We start from the raw sequence: 23,729 nt of genomic DNA on the forward strand, positions 1-23,729 counted from the left end.
CCCTACCCCAAGCTCTGGGCAGCTCCCCCATACCCTTCCCCCCGGACTCCACAGCCACAGGGTGGGGCATCAGCGCCCTGATTGGCAGGCGTATGGCCCAATCGCCACGGTGAGAAGGCGTTTCCCGACTCGCCCACTGTTTTCCTTGGTGCGTTTCTCTTTAAATGCAAATAAGCGCGGGCGTGGTGTTGGCAGGGGACGTAGAGGCTGCAGAGCCCCTCGCTGGGACTCCCCACTCCCCCCCCTCCCCCCCACGCCGGGCTGGTCGCTGCTTGGCGACACCGCAAGCTCGAGGGGCCGGTCCCGCCCGGATGGGGTTCGCTGGAGCCTTGGAGCTCGGTTTCGATTTTGCATGCGTTCCCATTTCCGTGGCCGCGGTGCAATCGCGCTGCGGCGCCCTGGCCGCCACCCGGCAGTTTATTCCAGAGCGAGAGGCCGGCGGGGAGAGGTGGGGGCGGAGAGGTTGGGGACTACAAAGCCCCTTGGCACCTTGCCGGGCCCATCCTTAGGCATAGAAACAGGGCCCCGGGGCACGCGCCCCTGGGCCGCGCCGAGGGACTCACCTGCCAGGAAAGCGAATTGCAGCGCCCGCGTCCCAGCTTCCTCCGCCTCTTTGGCACGCTGGAGCCTTAAGAGACCATAGAGTCCAGCTTCTACCAGTTACTGAAGGGCCTGCTGCTGCCCAGAGAAGAGAAAGTGCTCTTCCAAGGTCACCTACCCTGCCAGCGACTGGGGCAGATTTGGAGTTCAGAACCCAGGCTCCCAGTCCAGGGCTGCTTTCACTTTTCTCTGTAAAGACCTGTTTTCGTGATTGACCCTCACCCAAATTTACCAACTTTTACGGAACTTGAGGGGATCCCCAAAGTCTCTAGTGACCTCCTCAACCTTTTAATGGTGAGCTAGGCTTTGTGCAGTTTCCTGTCCCTGAAAAATACGGATATTTAGAGAAAAATCTTGTCTGGGCCCAGACTGGAGGTCAAAGTTGAAGGTGGAGTGAGGAAGCCTGTACTATCTTTGCCGCTGATGTGTCAGATGTGGCAGGGGGCCAGCCTTGAACTTCGGTGGTCTCTAAGTAGCCTGAGGGCATTAAGTGGCATTGGTGGCTGCCAGGGTCAGGTGAGCAGAGGAAACAAAGAATCCAGTTCTACCACTAGCTCGAGAATATCCAGAAGGCCCAGCCCTAAAACTCTGTGAAAGTCTAAAAAGCAGGGGGGATGGGGGTGGAGGTGGTAAAGTTGAGGAGAGGGGAGGGGTTAGAGAACAATGCTTGCCATTTTTGCATTGCAGGAGGAGTGTTCTCTGCTGCTCTATTGGGTCCTGTCTGCCTTGAAAAGATCCAGCTGCTAAACTAGTAAGAGGAGGACTGCTGCCTCTGCATGTGTGTGGCACAGGAAGTGACATGGCTGCTAGAGCTGGGATCTGGCTCCTACTCTGCCTCAGAGTTGCTGTATGACTTTGGCCAGTCCGTTTTCTTCTCTGGGCCAGTCCATTACCCCACCTCCACAAGGAGGGAGTAAGACTGTTCAAGCTCATTGATGTCTTCCAACTCGGACAGTTCAACTCAATTCTTTTTATATTATGTGACTTTCCATGACATTCTATACATGGCCAACAAAAATCAGTATTTGAACATCAGACCTCCTCTCCTAGTCCTAGGTCCAAATAAATGTCAGGGAGGAGGGGGCTGTGGCTAACTCATTGTGCAACTTTGTTGGGCAAGTGCCCTCCTCTTCCTAGCCTGTTTCCCCATCAGAATGGCTGGACTATAATGTTTCCCTGGTGCTATGCTTTCCTGCTTTGCAAAGTCCTGATTCTCATTTATTGGACCTGATTTGGAGGTGTCTTTTTTTTTTTCCCAGCACCTCCTTCATAGGCTTTCTCACTGCCTCGTGCCTCTGGTTGCCTGCCATCTGTTCCCTTTTCACCCAGAACCTTGATTCACTGGAGTAGACCAAAGATTACAATTTGGAGAAGACAGTTTCCAAATCTGGAGCCCAGGAAAACACAGGGCCAGGACAGTCTCAGCTGTGGTAACAGGGAGAAGAGACGTACAAAGTAGTCAAGTGGTGGGCTTGAAATAACCCTGAGGTGAGGGGGCACTGTTGCGTGGCTCCTGTCACAGGAGCTAGTCCTCCATATCCTCTATCCAGCTACCAAACATTCTGCCACACCAGTCAGATTTGGGACTGATAGATATTTGATGTTGGGCTGGGCCCAAAATAAGTAGGGATTGATGAAAATGAAAGTAGTCTTTGACATGCTAAAGAGGTCTCAGCTGGGTGCCCTTCTTCTTGGTCCTGATATTTCTAAGTCTCAGGGAGAGATTGTGTATGTACACATTAAGGTAGAAGGGATATTGGGGGGGTGGCACACCTCCTTGTTTGTATAGCCCACTCCTCCCCAGGGACAATGTATGGCAAGACCAAGTATGGGCATAAACTTGCACCTCAAACTGCCTTCTTGAAGAGGGTACCCTCCAGGCCCCCATTACACATGCTGAGTGATACGCGATCAACTTGTTTGGTCACTACAGGGGCTGGTGGTGGGGAGCAAGAATACTTTCTCTTCTTAAGTTTCTTCACCTACAAAGTGGAGATAATCACTCTGCTGCTTAATACCTTGTTTCTGTGGTGAAAAGCCCATGAGAACAGATGTGCAGGCTGTGTGGAGGCAACTCTATAAACTCAGGTAGACAGACTGATTCACATGACTACACTGCTCATTTCTTTCTTCACCAAATGTTCCATGGGCACCTCCTCTATGCCAGGCCTGGTGATAGGCATTGGGAGGAGTGGGTACAGTGGTAACATTCTGGGAGAAAGGGGACTCTGGCGATGGAGTTCTGAGAGGAGCTGAAAGCTAGACGTCTGGCAAAGGTGATGTGGAGCATTGCAGATGAAGAGGTTCCTTCCCTCCAGGGTAGGGAAGGGCATCAGAGATGAAGAGGTTCCTTCCCTCCAGGGTAGGGAAGGGCATCAGAGAAAAGTTCCATGGAGGATGGCCTTGAGGATTATGTCAAGTCAGAAAAGTAGGGAAAGGATTCCTGCCCAATACAAAGCCCATCAGTCTGAGAGAGTATGGTGGGTTAAGCAAAAGCTAGGATTCTGGACATCTGGGGCTGAGTATTTGTATATAGAGAGAGGAAGAGCTGGAAACTGGGCTGGAAAGATAGGTCTGGAACGAAAGTGTAAAAGACCATGGCTGTCTGGCTAAATTGAGGCTCAGCTAGTTAAGTTTGTCCTTCCCATGGAAGCAAGCTAAATAGTGTAGTGGCACTGATACCAGACTGCCTGGGCTGGGATGCTGGCCATACCACTTTGGAGCAGTGTGAACTGGGCAGGTTAATTCCCCTCTCTGAGTTTCAGTTTTCTCTTCTGAAAAAAAGTAATAATAGGAGTGCCCATGTCACAGAGTTGTGGTAAAAAATAAATGAGTATTACACGTAAGTACTCAGTACAGAGCCTGATACATACAAAACTCTCAATAAATGTTAACTGCTGCTACTGTATTATTATTGTTGGTCTACTTCTGATTCAGTGTACAGCTCTTCAAAGTTATAGAACTAATTTTGAAACCATTTTTTCATATAAACACACAAGAGCCTGTGACTCTTTATACAGAGATGTTTTTAAACTTGCTTATTTTATTGAAATATACTTGATATACAATGTTGGATTAGTTTCAGGTGTTTAGCAAACTGATTCAGTTATACAACATATATATCTTTTTTTTCCAGCTTCTTTTCCGTTATAGATTATTGCAAAATGCTGACTCTAGGTCCCTGTGCTATACAGTAGGTCCTTGATGGTTATCTATTTTATATATAGTAGTTAATCCCAAACTCCTAATTTATCCCTCCCCCCAACTTTCTCCTTATGTAACTATAAGTTTGCTTTCTATATCTGTAGATCTGTTTCGATTTTGTATATAAGTTCATCTGTATCTTTATTTTTTTTAAAGTTCCACATATAAGCGATATCATATGATATTAGTCTTTCTCTGTCTGGCTTATTTCACTTAGTATGATAATCTCTAGGTTCATCTGTATTGTTGCAAATGGCATTACTTCATTCTTTTATATGGCTGAGTAATATTCCATTGTGTAAATATACCACCTCTTCTTTATCCATTCATCTGTTGATGGACATTTAGGTTGCTTCCGTGCCTTGGCTATTGTAAATAGTGCTGCAATGAACATTGGACTGCATGTATCTTTTCGAATTATGGTTTTCTCTGGATGTATGCCAGGAGTGGGATTGCTGTATCACATGGTAGTTATTTTTTTTTTTTTAAGGAACCTCTATACTCTTCTCCATAATGGTTGCACCAATTCACATTACCATCACCAGTGTAGGAGAGTTCCCTTTTCTCCACACCCTCTCCAGCATTTATTGTTTGTAGACTTTTTGATGATGGCCATTCTTACGGGTGTGAGGTGATACCTCACTGTAGTCATTTCTCTAATAATTAGTGATGTTGAGCATATTTTCATGTGCCTTTTGGCCATCTGTGTGTCTTCCTTGGAGAAATGTCTATTTAGATCTTCTGCCCATTTTTTGATTGGGTTGTTTGTTTTTTTGATATAGAGCTACATGAGCTGTTTGTATATTTTGGAGGTTAAACTCTTGTCAGTTGAATGATTTTCAAATAGTTTCTCCCATTCTGTAAGTTGTCTTTTGGTTTTGTTTATGGTTTCCTATGCTGTGCAAAACCTTTTAAGTTTAATTAGGTCCCATTTGCTTATTTTTGTTTTTATTTCCATTACTCTAGGAGACAGATCCAAAAAGATATTGCCATGATTTATGTCAAAGAGTATTCTGCCTATATTTTCCTCTAAGAGTTTTACAGCATACAGTCTTACATTTAGGTCTTTAATCCATTATGAGTTTATTTTTGTGTATGGTGTTAGAGAATGCTCTAATTTCATTCTCTTGCATGTAACTGTACAGTTTTCCCAGCACCACTTATTGAAGAGACTGTCTTTTCTCCATTGTGCATTCTTGCCTCCTTTGTCATAGATTAATTGACCTTGGCACATGGGTTTATTTCTGGGATTTCTATCCTGTGACATTGATCTATATTTCTGTTTTTTGTGCCAATACCATACTGTATTGATTACTGTAACTCTGTAGTATAGTCTGAAGTCAGGGAACCTGATACCTCCAGCTCCCTTTTTCTTTCTCAAGAATGCTTTGTTATTTGGGGTCTTCTATGTTTCCATACGAATTTAAAAAGTGTTTTATGCTAGTTCTGTGAAAAATGCCATTGGTAATTTGATAGGGATTGCTTTGAATCTGTAGATCGCATTGGGTAGTATAGTCATTTTAACAATATTGATTCTTCCAATATAAGAACATGGTATATCTTTCCATCTGTTTGAGTCATCTTTGATTTCTTTCATCAGCATCTTATAGTTTTTGTAGTGTAGTTCTCGTGCCTCCTTAGGTAGGTTTATTCCTAGGTATTTTATTCTTTTTGATGCAATGGTAAATGGGATTGTTTCCTTAATTTCTCTTTCTGATCTTTCATTGTGAGTGTATAGAAATGCATCAGATTTCTGTGTATTAATTTTGTATCCTGAAACTTTATGAAATTCATTGATGAACTCTAGTAGTTTTCTGGTAGCCTCTTTAGGATTTTCTATGTGTAATGTCATCTGAAAACAGTGACAGTTTTACTTCATCTTTTCCAATTTGGATTCCTTTTATTTCTTTTTCTTCTCTAATTGCCATGGCTAAGACTTCTGGAACTATGTTGAATAAAAGTGATGATAGTGGAAATACTTGTCTTTTTCCTGATCTTAGAGGAAATGTTTTCAATTTTTCACCATTGAGTGTGGTGTTAACTGTGGGTTTGTTATATATGACCTTCATTATGTTTAGATACATTCCCTCTATGACCACTTTTTGGAGAGTTTTTATCATAAATGGATGTTTAATTTTATCAAAAGCTTTTCCTGCATCTTTTGACATGATCATATGGTTTTTATTCTTCAATTTGTTAGTGTGGTGTATCACACTGATTGATTTGTGGATATTGAAATTTCCTTGCATCTCTGGTATAAATCCCAGTTGATCATGGTGTATGATCCTTTTAATGGATTGCTGCATTTGGTTTGCTAATATTCTGTGGGGATTTTTACATCTGTGTTCATCAGTGATATTGGCCTGTAATTTTTTTTTCCTATGGTATCTTTGTCTGGTTTTGGTGTCAGGGTGATGGTGGCTTCATAGAATGAGTTTGGAAGTGTTCCTTCCCCTACAATTTTTTGGAACAGTTTCAGAAGGATAGGTGTTAACTCTTCTCTAGATGTTTGGTAGAATTTGCCTGTGAAGTCATCTGGTCCTGGTGTTTTGTTTATTGGGAGTTTTAAAATATAGATTCAATTTCAGTACTTGTAATCATTCTGTTCATATTTTCTGTTTCTTCCTGGTTCAGTCTTAGAAGATTATACCTTTCTAAGAATTTGTCCATTTCTTCTAGGTTGTCCAATTAATTGGCATATAGCTGCCTGTAATAGTTTTTTTATGGTCCTTTGTATATATGTGGTGTTGTTTGTAACTTCTCCTTTTTCATTTCTAATTTTATTGATTTGAGCCCTATCCCTTTTTTTCTTGATGAGTCTGGCTAATGGTTTATCAATTTTGTCTATCTTCTCAAAGAAACAGCTTTTAGTTTCATTGATCTTTGCTATTGTATTCTTCATCTCTATTTCATTTATTTTTGCTCTGCTATTTATGATTATCCATCTACTAACTTTCAGTTTTGTTTGTTCTTCTTTCTCTAGTTGCTTTAGGTGTAAGGTTATGTCGTGTATTTGAGATTTTTTTGTTTCTTGATGTAAGCTCGTATCACTATAAACTTCCCTCTTAGAACTGCTTTTGTTGTGTCCTGTAGGTTTTGGATCATTGTGCTTTTGTTTTCATTTGTCTCTAGGTATTTTTTTTTATTATTCTTTGATTTCTTCAGTGATCCATTGGTTATTTAGTAGCATATTGTTTAGCCTCCACATGTTTTGTGTCTTTTGCAGTTTTTCTCATGTAGCTGATTTCTAATCTCATAGTGTTGTGGTTGAGAAGGTTGCTTCATATGATTTCAATTTTCTTAAATTTACTGAGCCTTGCTTTGTGGGTCAGCATGTAATCTATCCTGGAGAATCCATGTGTACTTTATTAGAAGGTGTATTCTGCTGCTTTTGTATGGAATGCTCTATAAATATCAATTAAGTCAATATGGTCTAATATGTCATTTAAGGCCTGTGTTTCCTTATTGATTTTCTGTCTGAAATATCTGTCCATTGATGTAGGTGGGGTGTTAAAGTCCCCCAATATTATTGTGTTACTGTTGATTTCACCTTTCATGGCTGTTAGAATTTGCCTTATCATTGGTATGCTCCTATGTTTGGTGCATATATATTTACAATTGTTATATCTTCTTTTCAGGTTGATTTCTTGATCATTATGTACTATCCTTCCTTGTCTCTTGTAACAGTCTTTATTTATTTATTTATTTTTTGTGGTACGCGGGCCTCTCACTGTTGTGGCCTCTCCCATTGCGGAGCACAGGCTCCGGGCGTGCAGGCTCAGCAGCCATGGCTCACAGGCCCAGCCGCTCCACGGCATGTGGGATCTTCCCAGACCGGGGCATGAACCCGTGTCCCCTGCATCGGCAGGCAGACTCTCAACCACTGTGCCACCAGGGAAGCCCACAGTTTTATTTTAAAGTCTGTTTTGTCTGATATGAGAACTGCTACTCCAGCTTTCTTTTGATTTCTATTTGCATGGAATACCTTTTTCTGTCCCCTCATTTTCAGTCTGTATGTGTCTCTAGACCTGAAGTGGGTCTCTTGTAGTCAGCATATATATGGGTCTTGTTTTTGTATCCATTCAGTCAGTCTATGTCATTTGTTGGAGCATTTAATCCATTTACATTTAAGGTAATTATCAACATGTATGTTCTTACTGCCATTGTGTCCATTGTTCTGGATTTTTTTGTAAGTCTTTTTTCTTCCTTTCTTCTTTTGTTCTCCTCTCTTATGATTTGTTGACTATCTTTAGTGTTGCATTTGCATTCCTTTTTCTTTTTTGTGTGTATATCCATTGTAGAGTTTTGGTTGCTGTTACCCTGAGGTTTTGTTATAGCAGTCTATATAGATTCATGATTGTTTTAAGTTGCTGATCTCTTAATTTCAAATATCCTGCATTTGTACTCTCCTCCTCTCACAATTGCTGGTTTAGATATATTTGTATGTGGATGATTTCCTACTTTTACTGTATGTTTGCCTTTACCATTGAGCTTTCCCATTTTGTAATTTTCTTATTTCTAATTTTGCCCTTTTCTTTTCCTCCTAGAGAAGTTAATTTAACATTCTTGTCAAGCTGAATTCTTTAGCTTTTGCTAGTCTGCAAAGCTTTTGATTTCTCTGTCAAATCTGAACAAGAGCCTTGCTGCATAGAGTATTCTTGGTTTTAGGTTTTCCCCTTTCATCACTTTAAATACATTGTGCCACTCCCTTCTGGCTTGCAGTGCTTCTGCTGAAAAATCAGGTGATAACCTCATAGAGATTCCCTTGGATGTTATTTGTAGCTGTTCCCTTGTTTCTTTTAATATTTTCTCTTTATCTTTAATTTTTGTTCATTTGATTAGTATGTGTCTTGGTGGGTTCCTCCTTGGGTTAATCCTATATGGAACTCTCTGTGCTTCCTGAACTTGGTTGACTGTTTCCTTTCCCATGTTAGGGAAGTTTTCAGCTATCATCTCTTCAGATATCTTTTCAGGCCCTTTCTCTCTCTTCTTCTGGGATGCCTATAATGTGAATGTTGGTGCATTTGACATTGTCCCAGAGGTCTTTTAAAGTGTCCTCATTTCTTTCCATTCTTTCTTCTTTATTCTATTTCATAGCAGTGATTTCCACCACTCTGTCTTCCAGCTCACTTATCCATTCTTCTGCGTCATTTATTCTGCTATTGATTTCTTCTAGTTTGTTTTTCATTTCAGTTATTGTATTCTTCAACTTTGTTTGGTTGTTCTTTATATTTTCTAATTCTTTGTGAAAATTTTATTGTAACTTATCACTCTGTGCATCCATTCTTTTCCCGAGTTATTGGATCATCTTTATGGTCATTACTCTGAACTCTTTCTTGGGCATATTGCATAGCTCCATGTTAGTTATTCTTCTGGGGTTTTATCTCATCCTCTGCCATCTCATTTTGTCTCAATTTATTTTTGTATTTTTATGTGTGGAAGGTTAGTTATGTTTCTCGACCCTAGAGAAGTGGCCCTTTGTAGAGTATGTCCTATGTATCCCAACAGTACACTCTCCTCTTGTCACCCATGGGCCAGGAACCAACTGGTCCCAGAGTAGGTTCTAATCTGTATTTGCGGATTCAGTTCTGCAGTGTCCTGGATAGTAGCTTTCTTGCTTCTTGTTTTTGCCTCTGGTGGGTGAGGCTGGTCTAGATATTTGTGCAGGCTTCTTGGCAGGATTGGCTGGTCCCTGCCCACTGGTGTGTGGAGTTGGTCCTTGGCCCTCTAGTGGGCAAGGCTGTGTCGAGGGGCATGTCTAGAGTCAGCTTTGGGCTTGGAAAGTCTTTAGCCAGCCTGTCTGCTGATGGGTGGGGCTGTGTTCCCACCCTATTGGTTTTTTGGCTTCTGGCATCCCAGGGCTGGAACCAACAGGCTGTTGGGTGGGGCCAGGTTTTAGTGCCAAATGGCAAACTCCAGGAGAACTCACACTGATGAATATACCCTGGTACCCCTGCCTCCAGTTTTCTTGTCCCCACAGTGAACCATAGCTCACCCCTGCCTCCCGAGGAGACACTCCAAGACCCACAGGTAGGTCTGGCCCAGGGTCCTATGAAGTCACTGCTTTTGCTCTGGGTCCTGGTGTGCATGAGACCTTGTGTGCACCCTCCAAGAATGGATTCTCTGTCTCCCCCAGTTCTGTGGAGCTCCTTCACTCAACCTCCCCTGGCCTTCAAAGCCAGATGCTCTGGGGGCTCTGACATAGTTACGGACATAGTTTGTGCCTCATTTCCTTCAAATGTCTCTCAAATGTCACCTTATTAGTGAAACCTTCCCTGGATACTTGAATATAAAATAGCAATCCCCATTCCTAACCCCTTTACTCTCCAATCCCCTAATTGACCTCTTTTTCTTACCCATAACATTTACCACTTTCTGGTATATTATTTTTATTGTTATTTATTTGTTTTTATTGTCACTTTTTAACTTCTATTTCCCATCATTATAATGAAAGCTCCATGAGGGCTGACAATGAACAAAATACATAAGTAAAATATATAGTATGTCAGATGGCAATAAATGTTACGAAGAAAAATAGAGCAGGAAAGGGGTAGAAGGAGTATTGGTGGGAGGGTGCTGCTTTAAACAGGGCAGTTAGGGTAGGCCTCACTGAAAAGGTGAAAGTCAAACAAAGATCTGAGGGAATTGAGGGAGCAAACTATGAGACTATCTGGAGGAGAAGCATCCCAGGCGGAAAGAACAACAAGTACAAAGAGCCAGAGGTGGGAACATGCTGGAATATTAGAGGAACAACAAGGCAGGCAGTATAGCTAGAGTAGAGTGATTGTGGAGAAAAGTGGTGGGAGAGGGGGTCAGAGAGAACATAGGAGGCAGATGGCATATGACTTTTTGCATTATTTTAAAGACTTTAAACTTTGCAGATTTTGAGCTGAGGAGTTGGCATGGTCTTAGTGAAATGTCTAGGGAGCTGTAGCAGCAAGGAAGGAGGAAGCAGTGAGATCAGGACAGAGGCCCCTACAGTGATCCAGGTGAGAGGAGGGTAGAGGCACTAGAGGCAGTGAGAAGTAGTTGAGTTCTAGATGTATTTGGAAAATAGAACTGGCCAGACTTGGTGATGAAGGATGTGAGAGAAAGAGAAGAGTAAGGAATAGGAGCTTTCAGAACTCTGAGAGGGAGGGATTGGCAAGGTGAGACCAGAACCAGGAGAGCTGACTCTCCCAGAAGCCATGGGAGACACAGGGGTTTTATAAAAGGTGATATTACCAAGAGTGTATGTGTCAGATGCTGCCCAGAGGCACAGCAAGATAAAAGTAGAAAGGTGCCATTGGATATGGATCTGAGTAGTCACTGGTGATGTGGGCAAGGCCAGTTTGGAGCAGACATGAGGGTGTATGCCAGACTGCAGTGGAGTGTCAAGAATTTGGTCTGCAAGGAAAGGGAGAATGTATGCAGCTTCCCTGCTCTAGAAGTTTGACTGCAAAGAGATAGTAGGTAGAGGGGGCTCTTGGGTTCAGGTTGTTTTTACAAGATGGAAAGATATGAGCTTGTTTATATGCTGAGGGGGAAAACCAATCAAGGTGAAGATATAGGAAACAGGATAATTGATGGGTGGGAGGCCCTGGATGTGGTTGGGGATGGGAACCAGAGCCCCTACAGATGAGTGGGCCTTGGCTGGGAGGAAAGACTAAGACAAGAGGGAAGGATGTGTGGATGCCATAGAATGTATTGTTATGGAAAGTTTATGATATCACATCTAATGACCTCTGCCTGCTCTGGGAAGTGGAAGGCAAAGTCCCCAAAGTGAGAGGAAAAGCAGTAACTGGGGAGGTTCAAGGAAACTTGCTATTATTGGACAAAGTTTGAAATAGTTACTGTAGAGAATGGGAAAGTTGATAAAGACCTTTTTGTTATTATTATTTCTTCTATAGTGTTCATCAGTCCAGGCTTAGGAGAGGACAATGGCTTTATTCAAAGTTTGTGTATTACTGGATGAGAGATTGAAGTGATTTAATGAACACAGGGTCAAAGATAGACAGGGAAGGAAGTGAAGACAGGGGAGGGAAACAAATGAAGAGAAGGTAGGAGATAACATAGTCCCTAAAACACAGAGCCTGGCACAGAGTAGATCTCAATAAATATTTGTTGTGTGAAAGAATGGGAGATTCTGTGGGGTCAAACCATAAGGTTCCAGGAATGTAACTTCTGGAAACAGGCAATTCTAGCTAGAAAGGAGGACCAGCATTTCCAGGTGAAGCCAAGGGAGCAGGTGGTAAAATGGAGGGTAGATGATGTTGTGAGAGTCAAGGAGGTGAAGGAACTGCAGGTGAAGGCATTGGATGAGTCACTTGAGCAGACCTTGCCATCAGCCCAGGCTCCACTTTTCTACTGGGAGGAGGACACCTCTAACTGGGAGGAGACTGGCAAAGTAGGAGCTAGCAAGTAGATTAGTTTCTGGAAGCCAATGTCGACTGTGACTGTGACTCAGAAGGTACCAGGATGAAACAGATGGTTGTTCGTCTTGCATCTTCATCAAGAAGATGGCTTGAACATGGAAGAGCAGGGTTCCCTGAGGCTAGGAGAGCAATGAAACCCCTTTAGAGTTTGGAAATAACCAAAAAATAGAGCAGGGAGAGGGAGAACTCTGCTCCTCCCATATGTCCAGACCCTCACTTTGGACTTGCCCCAAACCCTTTAGCCTATCCTCAGTGCCTGGGACTGCCACTGTTCCTTACTCCTGAGTGCCCATTCTATCATGGGGATAAGGGCTGGGGCCTCTGACAGCTAAGGGGCTGCCACCATTCTCAGTAAGAGAGAGCCCTGTATATACACTGCCCAGGCCTATGAAATGAAGTCAGGGCTTGCCCCCGTCTTCCCCAGTGCTCCCACTCACATATGAGGCAGAACATGGTATCCTGTGAAAGCCCTGTCTTAGACAAGAAGCCTCATGGGTTCTAGTTCTGGCTCTACCATTGCCTCACTGTGTGACCTTGGGCAACTTTCTTCCCTTCTCTGGGCCTTAGTTTCCACATCTGTACAAAAACTGTTCTGCCTACCTCAGAGTTATAATAGAAGTAAATGAAATAATGGATGTGTAAATGTTTTGTAAGCAGTCAAATGCTCTGGGCCCACAAGAGAGTGGTTAAATTAATGCTGCCGGAATAAACCTAAGCATATATGGTCAATTAATTTATGACAAACAGCCAAGATATACAATGAGGACAGGACAGTCTCTTCAATAAATGGTGTTGGGATAACCATTTATGGAAAGTTGATGATATCACATCTAATGACCTCTACCTGCTCTGGGAAGTGGAAGGCACATGCAAAAAAAGTCACATGCAAAAAAATATCACATGCAAAAAAATGAAACTGGAGAGTCACATGCAAAAAAATGAAACTGGACCTCTATTTTACACCATACACAAAAATTAACTCAAAATGGATTAAAGACTTGAACATAAGACCTGAAGCCATAAAACTCCTTAAAGAAAACATAGGTGGTAAGCTCCTTGACGTCAGTCTTGGCAGTGATCTTTTTGGGTTTGACAACAAAAGCAAAGGCAACAAAAGCAAAAATAAACAAGTGGGACTACATTAAACTAAAAAGCTTCTGCACAGCAAAGGAAACTATCAACAAAATGAAAAAGCAACCTACCAAATGGGAGGAGATACTTGCAAACAATATATCCTATAAGGCGTTAATATAAAATATCAAAAGAACTCATACAACTCAAAAAAACAAACAACCTGATTAAAAAATGGGCAGAGGACCTGAATAGACATTTTTTTCAAAGAAGATACAGATGCACAACAGGTACATGGAAAGGTGTTCAATATCACTAATCATCGGGGAAATGCAAATTAAAACCAAAATGAGATATGACCTCACCCCTGTTAAAATGGCTGTTATCAAAAAGATAAGAAATATCAAATGCTGGCAAGGATGTGGAACAAATGGAACCCTTGCGAACAGCTCATGGGAATGTAAATTGATGCAGTCACTATGTAAAAAAGTATGGAGGTGCCTCAAAATTAAAAATAGAACTCCCATATGATCAAGAAATCCTGCTTATGTGTATTTATCCAAAGAAAACAAAGACACTAGATATGTGCACCCCCATGTTCACTGCAGCATTATTTACAATAGCCAAGACATGGAAGCAACCCAAGTGTTCAAGAATGGATGAATGGGTAAAGAAACTGTGATGTGCGTGCACACACACACACACACACACGCTGGAATATTATTTTGCCATAGAAAATAATGAAATCTTGTCATTTGCAACAATATGGATTGAACTGGAGGGCATTTTGCTAAGTGAATAATTCAGAGAAAGACAAATACTATATGATTTCACTTATATGTAGAATCTAAAATTAAAAAAAAAAAAGCGAGCTTATACACACAGAGAACAGATTGGTGGTTGCCAGAGGCAGGGGTTGGGGGTGGACAAAATGGGTGAAGGGTGTCAAAAGGGACAAACTTTCAGTTATAAAATAAATAAGTCATGAGGATGTAATGTACAACATGGTGAATATAGTTAATAATACTGTATTGCCTATCTGAAAGTTGCTAAGAGAATAGATCTTAAAAATTCTCATCACAAGAAAAAAATTGTAACTGTGTGGTGATAGATGTTAACTAGATTTGTTGTGGTGATTATTTCACAATATACACAAATATTGAATTCTTACGTTGTATGCTTGGAACAAATATAATATTGCATGTCAGTTATATTTCAGTAAAAAATGTAATTATGCCAGATTTGCCCTGGGAAATCAGGGAACATGTTCTCTATGCATTCAGTAAGTCATTCCTATGACTATGCATGCCCCATTCTAAGGACTGAAATCTTCAAGTCCGAAAGACCAGGATATTCAGGGCCCTCTCCAGTCTAGTCCCCAGCCTAGCTCTTGTTGAAACACATTGAACTTGAACCAGACTAAATTGGTTACCCAAACTGCCCTGCTTTTTCCCACTTCTATGTCTTTGCTCGCTGAGTTCCCTCCAATAATACCTTTTCTTTCCTCTCTACTAATTAAAACACTTTACACCCTTCAAGGCCAAGATCAAACACTACCTCTTCCATTATCCTTTCCCTCAAGTTAGCAGCTGAAGGGGAACTCTTTGGTTTCTGCAGTACAGTGGACCATTTGCACTTTGGATCTTGTCTTTGTGGGCCACCTTTCCGAATAAAGCGAAAGAATTTTCCCATTGCAGGAAAGAATGCAGACTGGTCAGTGGCATGTGCAAAGCAGATCCAGCCCTAGGCTAATGGCAATTCCAGGAAGGGAGGGAGGAAAGGAGAGAGGGAGAGAAGAAAGAAGGAAAAAAGGGAAGTTAGGAGGAGACAGGGAGAGAGGGAGAGAAGGGTTAAGATTCAGCTTTCTTGGAAGCTGCATTCCCACTTGTTCAGTTTACAGTCAAGATCTAACTGGGAAAACAAATTACCTGGAAACTGGTGGTTGTAATGGAGGGTGGGGGGAGGCTAGGTTATTATCTGGGGGCAATGCCAACAAGAGACTAAAGGCCAAGGTTGACATTTCATTCCAGGAACCTCCTTCTCGCACCTCCTAGGGAAATTTGCCTCAGAAGATTCATCATCAGAATTTGAGATGATCCATTTTCACTCCAGGCTTGTTGTGTGGATGGGGAAGAAACCAAGGCAGCAGGCCTTAAAGTTGTTTCTGCCCACAGCAGCACAGGCAACTGGAAGAACAACAGCTCAGAGAGGTCTGGAGAGCTGAGCTGCCAATAACATGGGCACTTAACTTTGAAAGTTTCTCAGTCTGCTCATCTGGGAAATGGGGCAGAGTTTCAGCTCTTCCTCTGCCTAGAATTTGGTATACTCCTACATCCTCGTCAAATGCAATTCTTTTGATATGCCCAGAGTATCTACATACTTTCAAGTGTCAACCAGAGAATCGGTGTTCTAGATGGCACAAGGGAGGCCACCCTGGCCAGGCCCCATTTGAAGGGTGTACTTTCCTGGGGTCCTAAAGTGGATGGAGCTGCTGAGCTTGACTCCTAATCTCCTAAGCCCTGACTAAGGGGATGGGGAGCAAAGTGAGGAGTGCAATCCCAGATAACTCACCCTTCAGGAACCCAGATTGAAAGAAAGGTAGAAGAGACCTGCAGTTCACTGCCCTAAAGTCTGTGTTTACAGTCCAGTCCTTCAGTTCTCTTGCCCCTTGGAGATAAACAGTTGCACTGCTCTCCAAAATGCTTTATGCATTTGAAAGTCTGGAAGCTGAGTGGGGCAGGACCATGGGGATAGATGTCCAGTATTCTTGCCTTCCTTCCTAAAGTCTCTTAGGCACTAGGAGCTAGGGAGAGTGGGAGAGGTAAGAATGGGGAGAGGCAAGTCAGTTCAAGACCCCATTCCCTGCCTCCCTTCCTGCATGATGGGAGATATTTATGTAGGGGCATGGGGGGTGGGTCTGTCAAGGCAGCTCCCAGGAAAAGCTCCAAACATCTAAAGTACTCCCCATATACAGATTATCTGGGCTTGCATCCTCTACCCCTTCACCTTGTGTCTTTTTCACTGCTCATACACATCCTCACCCATAGTGGTTTAGGAGATATAAAAGAAGGTACTGTGGAAAGATGAAGATTTAGCAAAATTGAAGGTGCCTGGATCTGGATTTGGATGGTTATATGTGCTGATTGCCTGGACCAGTTAGGAGGACTAAGCACTGCAGGCTGTGTTTCCCAGGCTCTCATATTAGTTGACTTCTAGTTTTCCTCAGTGAAAGAGACATTGAAAGCAGATTGAAGGACAAGAATGAGGGAAAGGAGAGGGTATTTCTTCCTTTTCTCTTGTTTGGATACCCATGATAAGCCTGTGATTCTACTTTCTATCAGGTGACCCCTGTCCCTAAAGTCTGGCCATACCTCCTCCCTCACCCCTCCAACCTAAGGGTGATGTTGGCCTCCTGCTGTCACTAAACTCTGGGTTAACTTCCTGTCCTTCTTAGATTCTCTGCCTATCACCTATGTAACCAATTTATTCTCTGTGTTAAATTCATTGTGACAAATATTTGGTAGTTTGTTTTCCTAGTTATATCTTGACTATAAAATAGACTAGTGTAATTGCAGCCTATGATTCAAGGTGAGTGAATGGGAGACTCCTTGGTCACTTGACTCAAATAGGGTATTGGGCAACAGCCCCTGAAAAGGGTGAAGCCCCTTTACTTCGCCACAACCTGGTGTCAGTAGATTGGCTGTGGACCCAAGTTTGGTTTGGTAACAATAGCAGCCAGAGATTCAATGGAGATACAGGGCTGAGCAAGATGATGTTACCCTTATACCTACCTGAATTCTTCAGGACTTACTTCTAGGACATTACAGCTCCAAATTCTCTCAAGGATCTTAGTGGGGATGTATAGGCCATTGGGTTAGTTTTCTCTTTCAGTGGCTAGGCTCCTATGCCTGTTGAATGCCAGATCACTCTAATCCTTCCCCATGGCCAACCAGACCCATTCCCCCGGTGAACTTCCCCACCCCCCACACACACACCAACACAACAGCCCCCAGGATTTATTTTGTTGAGGATTTTATTGTGGAGGATAATACAGGAGAGAAGCTTCAGACGAGTGGGTAGAGCTGTGGTGCCCTTAAGCTACCTGGGTCCCCAGGTGGCTTTTTGGAGGCATTGTGTGTTTCTGGGCAGGCTGCAAGGTTACAGTTGGTGTTTAAGATAGCTAATCAACACAGGAGGAATATCCAGCTGGTCGATGGCTTGTGGCTGGCTGGCGTGGCGCAGGGCTCTGCGGATGACTAAACGAGCCTGTGATAATAGTGACCGTGGAGTGGCTACAGGAAGGAAAAACAGGTCATGAGAAGCAATTCTCAGTGTAGTTCTCCCACCCAAGCTTACATCCATCCTGCCCTGGCTACTGCAGCCCTAATTGCTCTCTCCCTTCTAAGAAATGTCCCCTCCCTTCCCTCAATGCATGGTACCAATGGGGACACACTGAGGCCTAGAGAGGGCATGTTCAAGGCCACAAAACAGTCATGGGTAATGCCAGAAGAAGAAACTGGGCTAGTGCTATCCCCTACCTCATCTTAGTGATCCCTTCCCTAAAAAGGAATCTGTAACCTCTTCTCCACTGGGGCCCCAGGGAAGAAGATGATGTTTTCTCCAACTCATCCCAGAAGAATTAGCTTGGGGGGTGATTTGGGGCCCTCGGCCCTCCAAGCCAGGAGGCCTATTAGAGCTGGGCTGCCTGACACTCACCTCGGGCCTGTAGCAGCAATGCAGTGCCTTTATCATATTGTGAGTTCAGGTCCAGGGAGAGAGATGGAAGGTAGATGTTAGCACCAAAATCAATTAACAGCCGGATGTACTCTGGCTCACAATTATGGTGCAGGCAGATTTCGAGGAGGGTGCGGGACCGTGGAACTCGAGTCAGTAGGTGTTGGTCAGTACAGTTGTAGTCAGGGTCTGCCCCATGGAGCAAAAGCAGGCGGAAACAATCAAGGTGACCGTAGACTGCAGCCAAATAGAGGGGTCCAGAACATGAAGCTATGTTCGATGCCCAGACTGGTAGTTTTGCCTTGACGTTGGCCTCTGCACCATGACCCAGGAGCTCCTGCAGGATGGCAACAGCACCATCACGGGCAGCTGTGAGCACAGGAGAGCAGTTGTTGTAGATGCTACCACCAGGACAAGCACCAGCTTCCAAAAGCACACGCACACAGTCCAGATGGCCATGACTGACGGCAGTAAAAAGTGGTGTCTGTGCCTTGACGTCCAAGCTGTCAACATCAGCACCATGTGCCAGGAGGACCTGCAAGCAGCTAAGGTGGCCATAAGAAGCAGCCAAGCGCAAGGGTGTCCCAGGGATGCCCCAGCCACTTCTACTGTTGATGAATCGTTTATAACGCTCCTGGCGCAAAAGCTGGTCCAAGGTATAAGAGTCATTGTTGTACACTGCTTGATTGAGAGCCTGCTTCTCCCCCGTGTCGGTGTCCTCCTCCTCCTTATCGGGCTGCAGGAGGGAGAAGATTTTGGTGATGTCCATGAGGTTCACCTTGGCTAATTGGAGCAGAACTATTCTCATTATGAGCAGGAGGATATGCCAGATCTGTGGATGACAAAAACAGGAGAGACTGAGGGCTCCCATCAAAAACCTGGATGCTTGGCCCCCATCTTTCACCATCAGGCTCTTCAATCATGGGTCCCTTGCTTCTAACTCCTACTCCACCTTATTTCAGACCCCAGAGATGGCTGCCAAAATAGATCAGGCCATTTCACAGCCTGATGCCTTTGCATATGCTCTTCTGCCTTCCCTTCAAACTCCTACTTCTGGGAAACCTTCCGTAACCTCCTCCTACTCTGCTCAGGGATTCCAAAGGATTACAACTAGGCTTTAGCTATGAACTTTCACATCACATTTCCACTTATCTGTGCTTCATCAGTGCGTAAACTCCAGGGTGAGGACTCCTGTCTCCATCTTATTTTTTTTTTTTTAAAGAAGATGTTGGGGGTAGGAGTTTATTAATTAATTAATTAATTTTTGCTGTGTTGCATCTTTGTTTCTGTGCGAGGGCTTTCTCTAGTTGTGGCAAGCGGGGGCCACTCTTCATCGTGGTGCACGGGCCTCACTATGGTGGCCTCTCTTGTTGCGGAGCACAGGCTCCAGACACACAGGCTCAGTAGTTGTGGGTCACGGGCCTAGTTGCTCCGTGGCATGTGGGATCCTCCCAGACCAAGGCTCGAACCCGTGTCCCCTGCATTAGCAGGCAGACTCTCAACCACTGTGCCACCAGGGAAGCCACTGTCTCCATCTTATTATTCCTCCACTCCCAGTAGAGCCTACATCATGGCTGGGGTGTTGGTAGATACATCTTCCTTGGTTCAGAATGTGTGGACTAATGAGGTGGTTCTGGTCTGGTAATTGCTAAGCCAACAGAATGGTGTTTTGTGGTGTCAAGCTATCATCCCTGAGCATTCTGACATCAGTCTCATGGGGCAGGCCCTCAACCCTACCTCTCAACCTTTTAGATGAGATTCAGCCTCTTCACAGCCCCTCATATGTGACCTCCCCTCAGACTCAGGCCCCATGCTTCAGGCAACAGGGTTGCTCAGGAAATGGATGTTGAATGGCATTCACTGATTAAATAAAGAGGTGACATTAAAAGTAAAAGTAAAAGGGACGTCAAGTAAAACATAGTCAAAGAGATAGTAGGAAATAGTTGAGGTTTCCAGGACAAGTCCTCCTCTCTGTTGACAACTAGTTTTTCCACCAGGACCATTTCAATCCAGGAGTCCCTTCGATTGCCAGCATATTTTTGGAAACTATGGCTTCCCAGTCTCTCTGAGTCAAGCCTTTTCCCATCCTCTCTGTTCCACCCAGCCTGGAGCCTTTCCTCAACCCTCAACTCTTCTCTCCTCATTATCCCCAGGCCCTACAAAATCACCCATGGCCCAATGACTGACTCAACCTAAACCCTTGGCATTTCTAGTCCTGTTCCTAATGCTCCAAAATCAAAGTCACTCATCTCAGTTGGTAATGTCATCAGGGTAAGCTGGTAGGGTTTTCAGAGGTTGAGTCTCCCTCTTCTCCCATACCCTGCAGCCCTGCGCTCAGGGCCTCATACCTCCTTTTATTCACTGTCCACCTCCACCCCTCTTTGTTAGCCTGGGACCTCAAATACACACCTCATAGAATAAACTTTGAGGTGGGTGGGTGGGGTCTCCCTCAACTTTAGCCCCCCTGCCACAAGTCAGCATCAACTCCATATATGGTCTTTTATTTACTCACTTTTGGGGTACAATTACAAGAAGATAATTTTAGAAATCAGGCAGGCCTAAGTTTGCAACTCAGCACCCCCATTTCCTATCTGAGTAAGCTTTGGGAAAGTCTATTCCCTTCTTTGGGATTCAGTTTCCTCATTTATAAGACAGAAATGATAGTCCCTGCCTCATGGGGCTGTTAAGAGAAAGAAAGCTACCATATACTAGATCTTCAAGGGTGAGCTTCCTATGTGCCTTCAACTTCTCCCCTGGCTCCTCCCCCTCAATCATCTTTGGAAACAAAACACTTCTATGGTCCTTTGTCCTACTCTAGCTACCTTTCTTTTCTTCTCTCTCTTTTTCACCAAACATCTCCAAAGCGTTGTCTACCATCCATTTCCTCACCTCCAATTCCACCCTCTGCAGTCTGTCTCCACCCATCCTCAATCACACAGAGATATTTCTTTAAAAGTCATCTTTGTGGTTAAATCTACTGGCTGTTTCTCAGCTCTTTCCTTTTCTGACTTTTCTGGGACATCTGTCTCCACTGACCACTTCCTCCTATGTAGTCTTCCCTTGGCTTCCTGGCCAGCACACTCTTCTGACATTTCTCCCCTGAAATAGTTTTGTTCCCCTTGTTCTCTCCTTTATCTAGAGCTGTAGCTCTCACCTTTATCAGGATGATTTCAAGCCTACCACTCCAAGGCCCCCAGCTCTCTCTTCAGCAAAAGGTATGTATTCACTGAGTTCTTTCAAGTACTTCAAAGTCAGCAGTATCACACCACCACTACTACTATCACCATCACCAAACTAGATTCACATCTCAGTTCTTCATCATCCAACTGGTCAACCAAACCAAATGCCCAAGACTAATGTCAGACCTCTTATCTCATTGTTCCACTCGCATCTAATTGGTCGTCAAATCTAGGATTTTACTTCCTAGAGGCCTCTATAGGCAACCCGATTGCTAGTGCTTTATCCAGACCCCCATCATCTTTTGCATCAACTGTTGTAGTAGTCTCCTAGCTAGTTTATCTTTTCAATAATTTCTCCACATTTTGGCTAAAGTGATTATTTAAAAGTACAAATTCTCTCTGTGCCAATCTTCTATTTTAAATCCTTTAATCACTCCCCTTTCTTTCAGAGTATAGCCCAGATGCCTTGCCAGGCTCACAGGTCCTTCATGAGAAAACCTTGGCCAATATCTCCAGCCTCATTTCCTACCACTCCTCTACTTATACCCCAAGATCCACTGATAAGGGAAGAGAAATGATGGCTATTGATATACATCATGCTTCCTTCTGTCACATGTAACTCCTTCTAATGGGTTAGTTCCTTGAGTCTTTGCTCTTAATAGTACTATGGCAGTCATCACACTATATCATAACTCCTTCTGTATAGGTCTGTTTTGCCCCCAGTGCAGATTGGGAAGCCATATATGGAAGTGGTAAAACGTGGTCTAGGATTCTGCTTCAATCTCAGCTCTACCAATTAGTAGTTGTGTGATCTAGGGCAGATCATTTAATCTCTCTGTGCCTATTCCTTCATCTGTAAAGATAGTATGATAGTAGTATCTGCCTCAGAGGGTTATTGTTAGGATTAAATGAGTTAATATCAATACATCTTAAATGTTTAGAATACCACCTGTATGTAGTACTCAGTAACTATTTTCACTATAATTTTTATTATTACTTAGGTATCTAATTTCTATGGCTGTTGCTCCCTCCTGAGGTTAAAGCTCTATAACTTCAGAGATGGAATGCACATAATAAATTATTTCCTTTAATTTCCTCAATTTAGAGATGGGAAAACCAAGGCTTAGAGAAGAGCAGAGACTTTTTACTAAGGTCACATGGCTGTTATTGACAGTTGTCTCATTAGCAAGAACTCAGCCACCTGAAAAGTAAACACATACCCCTCCCCCTTGCCTCAAACAGTCATATTGTAGCTCTCAGGATCCTCAAGTTTGAGGGTCATACTGGATTCCAGGATCTCAATCATAGGTTGCTTTACAAATCATTTCTTCTGACAGCCAGTAGGGATTCTCTCCTTACTATTTTATTTGGGGGAGTGGTGTTCAGAGAAATGAAGAGGAAAGGGAGTGTGAAGGGAAATGCTGAAGCTCTCACCAAGGTCATACAATGAGCCCACTTCAGGGCCCATATAATGAGCCTCCAGAGCGAGAACAAGGCATGACCCCAGCTACCTTGGGCACTTGAGTGAATTGTGCCTCATCTCATTAGATAGGATAAAAAACCTAACTCATCTTTTGTCTAATCTCACCGTACTGTGGTTTATTAATCAAAGAGTTTCTATGTGTGACCATTTTGTGCAAGGATCCTCGTCCTGCTCCCCAAAGTGCAGGGGTTTTAAACCCTTTTTCGGTGGCATTGGCCCCTGTGACAATCTGGCTAAGTCTCTGGTCCCCTCTCAGAATGAGATATATATATATAATTCTCTATATATAAAATATATAGAATTAAAGGAAACCAATTATATTGAAATACAACTATCAAAATATTTTTAAAACTGCATGATATGGTAATAGAAGTTCTTTACCAACACGTTAAATAACAAGATCTACTAATAATTTCTAAGTGATTATGAGTATAAATGACATTTCCAGATCTCTGCTGCAACTGTAATATGATAGGGAATATCTATGATTTCTTCTGGTGACCAAGTTATAGGAACTAGTAATACTACTGCCATTTGCTGCCTGCATTCATCCTTGAAGGAAATAGTAAATTTCAGTTAGAGATTAGGGGAATAGAAAGGTGATTCTTTGCCCCATTTGTATTTTTGGACCCTTTGAATTCTATCTAAGGCCCTCTTGGAGGGGGGTCTGTGAATCTAGGTTAAGAACTCCTACGGGAGAGTGGCTGGTTTCAGTGGGCCCTAGAATAGTATGCCAGGCATTAGTAGACTATTTTTAGTACTCATCTTCCCCCCCAACACACACACTGAGGAGCTCTGCCCTTCTGCCCTGAGCCCACCCTGCTGCATCCACACACACTCACAAGTACTACACAGGGACACAAAGACAAAACTTCACCCTCCCTGTATTGCATAACTGCAGCAATTTCCCTCAAGAAGTAGGCCCATTTGAACCCCAGAGCCTAGGCAGACACAGTTTCCTGGGACAGATGCAGCAGGAAACCATCCTTCCCTCTGCGGGAAGCTTTCCCCACTAACCTCCCAAGCACCCCCAGAAACCAGACC

The 23,729-nt window shown here is 43.4% G+C and overlaps 1 protein-coding gene across 1 annotated transcript; it reads right to left on the reverse strand.

The window, feature by feature from the left end:
• Positions 1–17,304: 17,304 nt before the first annotated feature.
• Positions 17,305–18,852, reverse strand: ASB12 (ankyrin repeat and SOCS box containing 12). The gene is made up of 2 exons (XM_065900389.1): positions 18,006–18,852; positions 17,305–17,581 (listed from the first exon to the last, which is right to left on the reverse strand). The coding sequence occupies exons 1-2, from the start codon at positions 18,829–18,831 to the stop codon at positions 17,448–17,450; spliced, it is 960 nt and encodes a 319-aa protein (XP_065756461.1). The 5' UTR covers positions 18,832–18,852; the 3' UTR covers positions 17,305–17,447.
• Positions 18,853–23,729: the final 4,877 nt, after the last annotated feature.

Source organism: Phocoena phocoena, chromosome X (genome assembly GCF_963924675.1).
Source record: "Phocoena phocoena chromosome X, mPhoPho1.1, whole genome shotgun sequence".
Classification (NCBI taxonomy): Eukaryota; Metazoa; Chordata; class Mammalia; order Artiodactyla; family Phocoenidae; genus Phocoena; species Phocoena phocoena.

What these genes read in the sequence shown, in the direction of transcription:
- ASB12 (XM_065900389.1), bottom strand. Translation starts at nt 18,831, where the DNA reads ATGAGAATAGTTCTGCTCCAATTAGCCAAGGTGAACCTCATGGACATC. An exon ending in ATTGCTGCTACAGGCCCGAG is followed by an intron (nt 17,582 to 18,005) that starts GTGAGTGTCAGG and finishes TCCTTCCTGTAG; the next exon opens with CCACTCCACGGTCACTATTA.